Source organism: Rhodnius prolixus, unplaced genomic scaffold (assembly GCF_049639745.1).
Source record: "Rhodnius prolixus isolate KJV_2025 unplaced genomic scaffold, Rpr scaffold_7, whole genome shotgun sequence".
NCBI lineage: Eukaryota > Metazoa > Arthropoda > Insecta > Hemiptera > Reduviidae > Rhodnius > Rhodnius prolixus.
The window spans coordinates 19,569,847-19,582,050 of NW_027411582.1; the positions used below are offsets into that span (position 1 = coordinate 19,569,847).

Consider the following 12,204-nt stretch of genomic DNA (forward strand, 5'->3'; position numbering starts at 1 on the left):
GGTTACCGCAGTTTTCTGCAGCAATAACCTTCTACATATTTCAAATAGGTAGGTAGTATGATTTCGGGCGTTCTGGGTCGTTTTTTTTTGCGCCGGAAGCGGGCGTGGCCTAAACTCTCGTCGATATCGCTGATTGGTCAATAGGTTTTGTTTTTTTTACAATAAAAGCAGCAATTTACCTGTCTGACTAGAGGACTAGATCCGGCAGGGGGGCTGGTGACTAGGCGCCACCGCCGACAGCCACTTTGCGCTCCTTGTAATAGATCTCCTCAGATTCTTTGTCGCACAGCAACAGTACTACGGCTCCGAACAGGAAAATTGCTGCGCCCCAACCGACGCCATACGCCCAACCAAATTCCCATACAGTTCGGTTACCTATAAATATAAAGCAAAACAGATTATTCACCATCATTTGAAACTTATTATTGGTTTGAAACAAAAAACTAAAACAAAAAAGGCCACTTCTTACCCATGTTTTTACCCATTCAACATTTAAGCATTCTACTGTCCATGTACGTTCTCTCGGTCCTCCAGCTAGCTTGTATTTTGTTTTGGTCTCTGTACCAATCCCGCCCACGCACTGAAGGCCCTTAATTCCTTCAAAACTGCCTCTTCCGAGGTTTGGGAATGTAAAAAGGCCTTGGAACAACTGGCTCGGCACAATAAAGTTCGGCTGAAATGGGTGACGGGTCATGTGGGGATTAAGGGGAATGAAACAGCAGGGTGCAGTTCTTGTGGCTCTCAAGAGACTGGGATCTGGAGAGAGCATGGGGTCAAATACAGCAAGACTATGATTCCTTGGCTGTGTAAACAAAGGGCCAAATTGACTCTGTGCTTGGGTAGAAATCAGAATACTCTTATCACAGGCCACTTCACGGGGCATGATAGGTTCAGAAAGCAGTTCTGTACAAGGAGGGGGCTTATTAGCTCAGAACCGTTGTGTGCAGATTGTGCCAGGAAGAGGAGGAAACGGCCTCCTACCTGCTATTCGATTTCGCTGCAATCGAGCGGTTACGCTTTGAAACCCAAAGGAGATAGTAGCGATGAAAAGAACTAGTAGGGAAACTCCTCAACCTCCTTAGTAAGGAAGGTTTCATCTACTAGATTCAAATGCGGAAGGCACAATAAGCCTCTTTCGGCTGCGGTGCCGTAGGGCATAGGTTCCATCCCGCATTTATAATCTTAATCTTAATTCCAACCCTCTCAGCAGCTCAGTCTAGGTTAGCATTTACCCTATTCCATATTCACATCGCCAGCTGTATTTTTACTAAGGTAAGCACCCAAGTTAGCGGCATTTCACCTTTTGCTTACTAAATAATCTTAGAAAATAATTATCTATGCAAACAGACTGATAAATAGTGAATAGAAACAATACATTTTGTTTTCTTTGTAGATCTAATTAAGAATAGGCCCAGGATGATTCGAAACGTATTAGTTAAAAATGAAAATTGATTCGAGACCGTTTTTTTTTTAATTTTTTAATAAAAATAATTGTGAAAAATTAATTAATAAACGAATACACACACTGAAATAATTTTTAACTTTACCTTCATTAAGTTCTGCTGCAAAGCACACCGGATATACCACCAGAGCCATTAAAACAGATATTACTGAAACCAAAAAACATAAAATTTTATATTACATTTTTTTTTAAACTGCCCATAACCACAAGGAAAAACAATTATAAACCACAATTAAAACAATATTGACATCAGGTACAACTGGCTACTTCATTCCCATTGTTTGCCAACTTATTTAAATATAAATAAACCTTATAGATGATCGTAAATAAAAAAATATTGTGAGATTAATTAGGCATTGGAAAAATGAAGAATGATGGTTGGTTTGTGCTTACTAAATGAGAATAATTATTTGCATAAAGTGGATCCACATTTTCTGCATCTTTTTTGATATAAAGCCCGAAAACATCTTTATTATTTGGAGAAATTTAAAATAAATTTAAAAAGTTATGATTGAACCCAAGTGCTTTGACAAATTAAATTAAAGATATTTCAAAAAAAAGTGGAGTTAATCGATTTTTGCAGTGAACATGAAAATATTTTAGAGATGGCATTTATAAATTTGATTTTTATTTTTTTGTTTAGAGTTTGTCTAGAGCAGAAAGTACTTTATAAAACGGTCAATCAATTAAAAGTTGGCCCCCCCCCCAAAAAAAGTGGTTGTCAGATTTTGAAAAGAAAACAAAAGTACCCCTATACCACTTAAGTGGTACAAAACATCCATTTAAATAGCCATTTAGGTACTGGATCAGAGGTAAAAAAGGTTCGAGGAAAAACTTGTTTGGGTGACGTCATGTATAAATTTTACATTTTTATTATTATTATTATTATTATTTTTATGATTTAAGGCGCGTCAACAGCTGAGGTTATTAGCGCCCGGAGCTTTTTCCAGTACACTGCCGGCCTCCGGACATTGTTCTCTCGTTACAGACAACACTGTCCATCACCGGACAGTGAGCTGTAAGAAGCTCCTAGGAAGAGAAAATCTAAGGGCTAGCTGCTGGATTCGAACCCGGGACCTCCGCGTGGGAGTGCAGTATGCTAACCTCACAGCTGATCCCTTCATTATATTATTATTATTATTTAGAATTCAACATTTAGTGCATTATTTGAGGACTTCGTCTAGTGTTAGAACAAACTATGAAATCACCATTTCATTCTCAATGGTAAGGAAATTCATATCAACTAGTTTTTGTAGTACTTATGCACGTTCGTAGTTAGAAGACTACGATCATAATCATTAGGAAAATGACTCTAGGAAATATTATTTTCGAAAAAAAAGAATTGACTATCATCCTTGATTAATGATAATGAGTTATCATCACCCTGACATATCATTCGTTTCCTTCTGTGGTTTCCTAGATACCAGAGGTTCTCAAACTTGTTTCATCTACTGCCCCCCACTTTGAGAATCAATTATTTTCTAGGGCCCCCTAAAAAATTTGTAACTTTACCACATCTTAAAAAGTCACAATCGTAATCATTACTTTAATTTAATTATAGCGTTCTATATGAGTCTTATCCTGTTTCTGAGTTCGAACTTACAATTTTAAATGAGACTGTTGTAATGAGAGCAAACATTTTAATTTAAATTTTAAAACTAATCTAATGTGAAGGATGAATCTGATGATTTTTTAACAAGTTTGGTTAATATCAGGCTCGAATTTACTTAAAAAAACAGCAGTAAGTCACCGCGTTCGGTAACGTGTAAACGATTTCTCTTTCTAGTTGGCAGTGTTGCCACAGCATTAAATCCAATGGGAATGCTATAACAAAAATCGTTGAACAATCGACCACAATCCAGGATATAATTGCGGAATTGACTTTTGTAGCCCAAAATTAACGAAATAATCGATTTAGTGTAGTAGGTAGGTTTTGATTTCAGTTTAAAATATTAGAAAAAACACAAATCAGCCATCGCCCCCCTCTAAACTATTTCAACCCCCCCCATTTTCCTTTGGGCTCTTTACCGGCTCCTCTGTAGCTTTCGCCCACTCTAAGAAAGACTACTCTAGCAGATAGATTTCTTCCAAATAACTTATCAGTTACTCACATGAAAGGATCATAACGTAAACAGCTATCCTGTAGAACTTGTATTTCGTTCTGTGATCGCTAGTTCTAAGACCGATGCCTGTCAGTAACGTTGCCATAGCATCCGTCAACAGTGCTACAATACAAAGTCCGGCTGCTATTTTTATATAAGCTGAAACAATAATAAAAAAATTCACAGATTAATGAAATAGAAATTCCACAGCCTTAACTAAAATTTTTAAATTATAAATATACTCTATTCACAAAAATATTTGATGATTTTTTTGTAGTACGATAATTTTATATCAGTAAAATAAGAATTATTGGAACTCTTACAAAATTTTTTGTACTGAATATTGACCGCGTTGTACGTTTTATAGTTTTTTAGAAAATAGTTAGGGAGTAAATGTGTTATTATTGTAACTTAAAAGCTGAGATAAAACAGCTCAAAACTAACATTTAGTTTAATTTCTTTGTCTACTTTAGTAGAGGATTAGATAAAAAGGCCTTCAACAATAAATTGATCCAAGATTTTATAATAATTATTTCTACAAGTCGAAGAACAAATTCGATTGGTATCCAAGATGTCCGAAATGGTGTAGCAATGTTTCCGGATTACCAACCTAACCAATCACCCCTAATTATTTTCTTCCATGCGCTCATGCTTAGTTTATTATTTATTTGATTTGTGTTTCCCTCCACAACCTCTCTAAAAGTACGGTCAATTAATGTTTTAGAAGTTTGTGAAGTAAATATTTTATTACTCATACTGAGCAAGAGTCTCACTTTAATACGTCACGTCAGATTGCGTGTAAAGAAGGTTTTAACTCTATACAAAATGAAAGCAAAGTAAAAGTCGTTGTTGATTTTTTTTTTTTTTATATATATATATAAAAGGTGAACACAAATAACAACAATCACAAGAAAAAGGATAAAAAAAAGGAAAGTTTAGTTTTAAATCATGATATCATGGAAATCTATGTCAAGGACTGACGTTTTTAAGTTTGACTTTAACAAAGAAAGTGGATTGGCAAACGGAAATAGTCTTTCTATGTTAAGACATTTTGTTTGTTTGAAGAAGTTTTTAGGTTAGGAAAAAGAATGGAGTTCTAAAACAGGTAATTTATATTTTAAATATCTATAAAGCTAGGTGTAAATTCTGAAACTTATTTATTAAAACTGTCCGGTAGGACAGTTGTATAAGGGTTGATCGTCAAAAAGTGCTCGAAAAAGTGTAACGTTGAAAAACACCCAACTTTGTCAATTTTTTTCTCTTTTTCTATAAAAGATAAAATTCCCAAATTTTCTTTAAAATATAGGGCAAACCCTCCTTTATAACTGTAATTTTTTTGCAACAACCCAGATCTAATAGGTTTCGAGAAAAAAGTTGCCAAAAATGAGCAAAAACGGCTTTTTCAAAAAATGTTCTTGTTCTTCTTCTTGTTGTTGTTGTTGTTCTTGTTACCTTTTTTGTAAACAACGTAGCGCCTAAACGCGTGAACCGATTTTCATGAATGAGGTGTCATTCGATTTGGAATTTTATGTAGATGTGCCTTTTGGGGGTCTCGACGCTGTACATCGAATGGGAGAGGAGTTAGCCCCCTTTATGTAAGGCCCCCTCCAAAATTATTATTACTAATTACTCTGTAAATCTTGGCCCGATTTTGATAAAATTTGGTAGGATGATAGAGTTAGGGCTCCCCTACGTAACATTAAAGCGGCGATCTGCTCTTACACTTGTTAAGGGGAAGTATGGCAATCGTTTCAAATTATCGACACGTGAACCGATTTTCATGAATGAAGGGTCATTCGAATCGAAATTTTGTAGGTTGTTTTTTTTTTTTTTTTTTGGCGCATTAACAGCTGGGGTCATTAGCGCCCGGAGCTTTTTCCAGTGCACTGCCGGCCTCCGGTCAACAATTCCAAGAAGTTGACATAGATTTCCATGATATCATGATTTAAAACTAAACTTTCCTTTTTTTATCCTTTTTCTTGTGATTTGTGTTCACCTTTTATATAAAAAAAAAAAAAATCAACAACGACTTTTACTTTGCTTTCATTTTGTATACTTTGAGAGTTAAATTTTGTAGTGATTTGCACTTTAAAAGTCTCGACGCCGTGCCTCGTAAGGAGGGGAGTTTGTCCCACCCAAATAAGGCCCTTTCTAAAACTATTATTACCAATATTTCTATAACGCTTAGTCCGATTTTGATAAAATTCAGCTCGAATAAGTGGTTAAAGCTCCTCTACGTTGCTGATGCTCTTGCACCTACTAAGAGGAAGTACTGCAATCGTTTAAATTATCAATGAGTGAACCGATTTAAATCAATGAATTGTCGTTCGATTAAAAAATCTTTGCCTCTTTGCCTTTTAGCGAGAAGTACTGCAATCGTAGTTTATTTTTCTTACTCCTTTTAAAAGGAAGTACTGAAATCGCAGTTTAATTTTGCTATTTACGTACAAATACCTTCCTATGTTATTCAAAACGCTTTTTCAAAAAAAATTGTTATTGAGGATGGTTTGGGGGATTTATACACTGATTTCAACTTCATAAAGTTGAAAATTATTTTTAAAAAATGAAATTATTTTCATCGAACTGTGTGAGAAATAATTATAATTAATTGATACTTATAATCTGGAGATTTGTAAAGAAGTTTACAAAAATTGGAACTAAAGCTTTAAAAGGATAATTATTATCTCAGTAAATCGAAAAAGATTGACGATTGAGTGGGGCATTTCTAAATCAAAGTTATAATAGGGTTTTGTTTTGGGCTACTCTTCAATCAGAAACTTTTTGGGTGTCAAAGAGTTGCGTTATGAAGATTTAAGTTGTGGACCACCGAAAGAAGTAAACAGCTAATCGGTCTTCCTAGGGATGGACGGAGCTTTTCACTATTTTGGGGGAAGGTATTCCAAAACCCAATCATCTGGTTCTTCACTTTGGGAGTGAAGTATCAGTGGGGTTACTTCGAAGTTGAGAATTTGGACAATTGCAGAATAGATTTGGTTCTCAATCAGAAAAATTGCTATGAAAGATTTCAGGTAGAGACAGGTCTATGCTGAGATTGGGAAGCAGCAGACTGGTTACTGAAGATACTTGAAGAATAGCAAAGATTGGAGTGTTTGTAGTCTATTAATGTTGAATTTTTTAGCTGTTCTCCGTAAAGTTCGAGTCCGTAAGTCCATATTGGTGTGAGCAGAGAGCTGTATAGAGTCGTCGTTTGTTCTGTAGTGAGAGTTTTGAGCGTTTGTCATAGTAGTATGGCTAGAAGTTTTGTATCGTTTGTTTAGTTCGGTACGTTAAAGTCTTGTATGAGGGTTCCCAGGTAAGTCTCTTGTCCTAGGTACATTCCAAGGTACCGCACATGGTCGGCTGGTGGGATAGGTGTATGATGTAAGAAGACAGGTGGTGGAGTTTGACGTTTTGAGTGTGAAGACTATGTATTTAGACTTAGTTGGGTTAATTTTTATACGCCAGTTTTCTAACCAAGGTTCTATTGAGTGAAGGTGGGACTGTAGTGAGCGTACTGCGAGGATAGAGTCAGAGTGTGTGGAGGAATGGCAGTGTGGTCAGCGAAGGTGTAAATAGAGATATTTAGGTTAGAAGGTAAGTCGGCTGTGTAGATTGTGTAAAGTAGAGGAGCTAAGACACTTCCCTGTGGCACACCAGCAACAAGGACAGGATAGATGGAAGAGTGAGTAGTGCCTTGGAGAACTTGAAAGAATCTGTCAGAGAGGTAAGAGCTGAGTATGAGGTAATAAGCGCTAGGAAGGATGCGTTTGAGTTTCCACAGTAGACCTTCGTGCCAGACTCGCATTACATTTACATTTAAAAAATAAAGAAAGACATAATAATACAAACATATTTAATGTGATTTTACAATCATTCCCTTCTTAAATTATAAATTATAAGTGAAATCAAATAAAATATATATAAAAAACCTGGATAGGGTTTAAAAAAATACTGATTAAAATTAAATTCTTTAACTAAATTTTGGCGATAAATCCAAGATTGTTGTGCAAATATAACGAGGATTACAAAATTGTGGCCATTAAGAAATTAAACCAACTGATTCTTTGACAGAAGTTTTTGCACCTAAATAGGGATATTACTAAATTCAGAAAGTATCGCGACAAACCTGGTTGGTACCTTCATTGAACATGTTGGTTGAAGGAGAAGTAAATATAAAATGGGGCACATACCCGAGTTGTTTTTTTCTGTAGAATTTGTGAGATCGAGGTGGAAACAACCCCCATCCATAACGTGACGGTGAGGAGACTAACTTTAGGATCTTTGGTAGGAATCGATTAATGAACTCTGTTCGGACAGCTATGAACTTAGTTGGGGTGCGTTCCACTTGGCGACCACAACGACCAAAACATACTTTCAGGCGTTCCACTTGGCGACCGCGGTCGTTGTGGTCGTGGCGAAAACGTCACTATTTTCGCCCACACAACGACCACAACGCCCCACCTTAAAAGCTGGGTCGAAGTGGGCGTTCAGAGTTGGCGCAATTTTTAAAACAAAATATGGCGACCGAAAAAATTATCTCATGTAAATAAAAGTATTATTTCATGTAAATAATAGAATGTGTTTCTCGAAAGTCTACAAAAAATAAATAAATAAATAATTACTTATCCCTTTACATACTAAATCACTGAATAACAAAATCATTTACCTGAAATAACTTTTAAATTCTTCATTTGAATAAAGATCAATTACTCTGATAGTTAATAATACGTGGCCTAAGTTTTCGCTTTTCATCATTGCGATTTTGTAAAATTGCATTCCACTCTTCATCGGAACTAGATAAAGAACTTTCTAAAGCATTATTAATAAATATCCAACTGTTGCCACAAAAGACATTTTAATTTTATTTAAACGTAAATTTTATAAATACTCCAAAATGCAATATAAAAAATTGAATTATATATATTCTTTTAATATAAGTCAACTTTACCAATAATTAATAAAGTTTATTATAACTGCTTATAAATGGGGTTTAAATTAATAAATAACCTCTTCAAGCTTCTAACTTATTTTCGAAGCCGCCATATGTAATGTTTACATGAAATGAACGGTTAAAACGCCCACAGTCCGTTCCACTTGGGTTTTCGATCGCAACGCCCACAAGCAAGTGGAACGGCCAAAATCGCGGTCGTGGTCGTGGTCGTTGTGGTCGCCAAGTGGAACGCACCCTTGGTGTACACCAAGTCTGTTGCTGTTATCTATGTAGGTTATGTTATCTATCTGTAGCTTCTAGTTTTCTTATCTCGACGAATATAACAATAATAATAATTCTTTTAAAGCCTTTTAATTATTTCATATCCAGCAAAATCCTTGATACGTTATTACAACCGCTGCAATCAATAAAGTACGTATCAATATTTTTTTTTTTTTTTTTTTAAATCCTTCAACTTATTACAGAATAGCCAGAAATGTAAAAATGTTGTTAGCCGAAGATATCTGGTTTCCTGATAGCGGTGTAATAAATTACATTTAATAAGACTATAATTTGTTAAAATAAATGTGCTTTAGACAAATTTTGAAAATAAATAATTATAGTAAACAAGGACCTGCTTATTTTGTTAATTAGAATGTTAACATTAATAAGAATTATAATTAAAAACAGGCACTAGATATACATTATTCAAGACAGAATACACGTCATATTTCTAAATGGCACTGCCTACAAGATTAACTACATGAACATTTCTGCAATATGTTAAGAAGTAATTCCTTTCTACCTTCTACAATATTTCTGCGCATTTTCGAAAGATTTCCCCTGTATTATAAATAATTTCTTAAAATTTAGTGAATGTAAATAACACTTCTTAAAAATTTGCTATTCAAATATTTTTAGAAAAAAATAATAATAATTCAGCCAAAGATGTTTATTATTTAAATTTTTGTTAATAATTTAATTTAATTGGAGATTCTGTCGTAAGTTGCGTCGCTATGTTTAGCCACTAAGTGTAAAGAAGGGGCCATATTACTGCAAATCAGTCTAATAAACATTTTATTGAGTTCATTAAGTGAATGAATGCGATTTATTGGGGCAAAGATCATCTGACCTGGAGTTAGCAGTCGAGTGGATAGATAACTAACAAAGCCCTAAGGAATGAAGAACTATTGTAAGTATACTTGCTGACTCTAGATGAATATAGCTGTAAAAACATTTAGGGACAGAAAAAAATAGACCAAGCTTGAATCTGGGGAAAATCTTCCGTAAAGACCAACATCAAAGGTATTGGTCGGCGAAAAACCATTAAACATTGAAGTTATTTGAGTAATAGTCGAAATATCAACAAAATAATATCCTTTTAGCTTCACTTTGAGAGCTGGAAGACTGGGAGATTAGCGCTGAACTCCACGGTACCCCACGGTTTTATGGCTTGGAGCCGTCATCAAAAGTCATAAGCTTGTAGTATTAGGCGACAGTATTATTAATGATTGTGAATCACTCACGTTAATTTTTGTAGATTAATAACAATAATAATATTTCCTAAATTATTTAGTAGATAAACAATTACCAAAATCTGTATCTTCAAGAAAATAATTCAGGAGAGATTTAGAAAATCAGGTAGCGTTCAAATCTAAAGAATTCTGCAATGAAATCTGATTTCTTATCAACACGATTTCACTGGAGACATTTACAGGAGGGTATAGCTTAGAGTTAGTTGGGTACCAAAAGTTGAACGCGAAGCTAGAGATAGATCCAGTAGCTGGAAGTCCTGCTTAGATAAGACAATGAAATGTAGCTCTGATCAGTTTCTACATCTGGGGATTCTATCACATGAATGGCTTCATAGATTAATAGTGGGCGGAGTGCAGTATAGTAGTATAATCTTCGGCAATAAGAAGAATATTAAACAAAAAAACTGGTTGATGGAGCAAATTCCGAAGCAACACCTCTGCGTTAGTAAAACAAGATAGAAGTCCACGACCACGAAAAAGAAACCACAGTACGCAAAAATACGAGATCTGTAAATTAAGTAATGAGACTGATTTTTTAATTTTTTTTTATTTAAAAAGAATTACAATTCTATATTGTCACCTTCAAAATAACTTCCTTCTGAAGCCGCACAGCGCTGGAGACGTTTCTTCCACTCCTCATAGCAGTGCTAGAACTCCGATACTGGAATAGCCTTCATATGGTCGGTTACAGCCGTTTGAATGTTTTCGACTATCCCAAAATGAGTTCCCTTGAGGTGATTTTTCAACTTTGGGAAGAGAAAAAAAGTCACAAGGACTCAAGTCAGGCGAATAAGGAGTTTGAGGAGCTACAGGAATGTTTTTACTGGCCAAAACACTCGTCTATTGAAATTGCTGTGTGACAAGGAGCATTACCCGTGATGCAACACCCACTTGTTCTTGATGTTTGATCTCACACAAATGACCCTTTTTCGAAGTTTTTCAAGAATCTCTCGGTAAGTGTTGATTGACCGTTTGACCTTGAGGTAGAAACTCTTTGTGGACGATTCCTTGGATATCGAAAAAACAAATCAGCATGCATTTGATCTTTGGACTTAGCCATCCTTGCTTTTTTGTGCCTTGGAGAGGTTGAAGTGTGCCTGCCACTCCATGCTCTGGCGCTTGGTTTCTGGGTCGTACTCAAACACCCAAGACTGGTCACCAGTAATGACACGTTCCAGAAAATGGTATCAAATCTCAAGGGAACTCATTTTGGGACAGTCGAAAACATTCAAACGGCTGTAACCGACCAGCTGAAGGCTATTCCAGTATCGGAGTTGGAGCACTGCTAGGAGGAGTGGAAGAAACGTCTCCAGCACTGTGTGGCTTCAGAAGGAAGTTATTTTGAAGGTGACAATATAGAATTGTAATTCTTTTTGAATAAAAAAAAATTAAAAAATCAGTCTCATTACTTAATTTACAGACCTCGTATGTCCCTCAATTTTTAAAAAAATTCTTTTTTTATAATAAAAATGAAGACGACTGGATGAAATAAAGAATTTGGAACGCCGTAAACAGAAAAAGATGGTGGAACCAAGATCTACTGTATCAGGCAGTCATGATCTGTCAAAAGCCACGTGAAATTTGTAACAAATAGATTTAGATTCACAATGTCGATCCTTACAGCTAACAATCAGGGAGATAAAACATAGATAAAAGATACAAATTTTACGAGAACAATAATGTAGAAGCATAACTTTCTTAGAAGGAAAATATTTAAAGAAATAATAATAAAAAAAAAAACCAAATAACTGCATTTTTTAATGTAATAGGACCAGAAAAGGCACTTGTCTTAGGCTGGAAACATAGTGGAGCGGCGAGCAAAGCGGCGATGATAGCGAAGAGCAAAGCGGCGAAATCAAACACAAGTAAACATATGGGACCGCGCATAGTGGCGAGCAAAGCGAAGATAGAGCAACGCTATCTATAAAGAGTAGAGCGAAGCGTTATGACATGTTTGATTTCTTCGCTCTCATCGCGCTCAATTTGTAAAGGTTATTTTTCAAAGGTTATGGATATTGTTACATTTATTGGTTCAGTTTGTTTAAAGAAACCACTGTGGGACCATAGTATTTGCGAAGCTACAATAGTTTTTAACAATTAATAATTAATAGTTAACAATTAGTAGTTAATGGAGAATTCAGGTAATTTTTGCTACATTTAATTTGGTTCTCAATC

At 35.3% G+C, this 12,204-nt stretch overlaps 1 protein-coding gene across 6 annotated transcripts in view; it reads right to left on the minus strand.

The window, feature by feature from the left end:
• The window catches only part of LOC141447143 (transmembrane protein 47), a 320,333-nt gene that overhangs the window by 8,435 nt on the left and 299,694 nt on the right, over positions 1-12,204 (minus strand). For all 6 annotated transcript variants that reach the window (XM_074114381.1, XM_074114382.1, XM_074114383.1 and 3 more), the window contains 3 exons: positions 3,574-3,723; positions 1,548-1,610; positions 180-375 (listed from right to left, as the gene is read on the minus strand). In XM_074114381.1, the coding sequence (XP_073970482.1) occupies positions 221-375; positions 1,548-1,610; positions 3,574-3,723 (368 nt within the window). In that variant the 3' untranslated portion in view covers positions 180-220. The remainder of the gene's footprint in view (positions 1-179; positions 376-1,547; positions 1,611-3,573; positions 3,724-12,204) is intronic.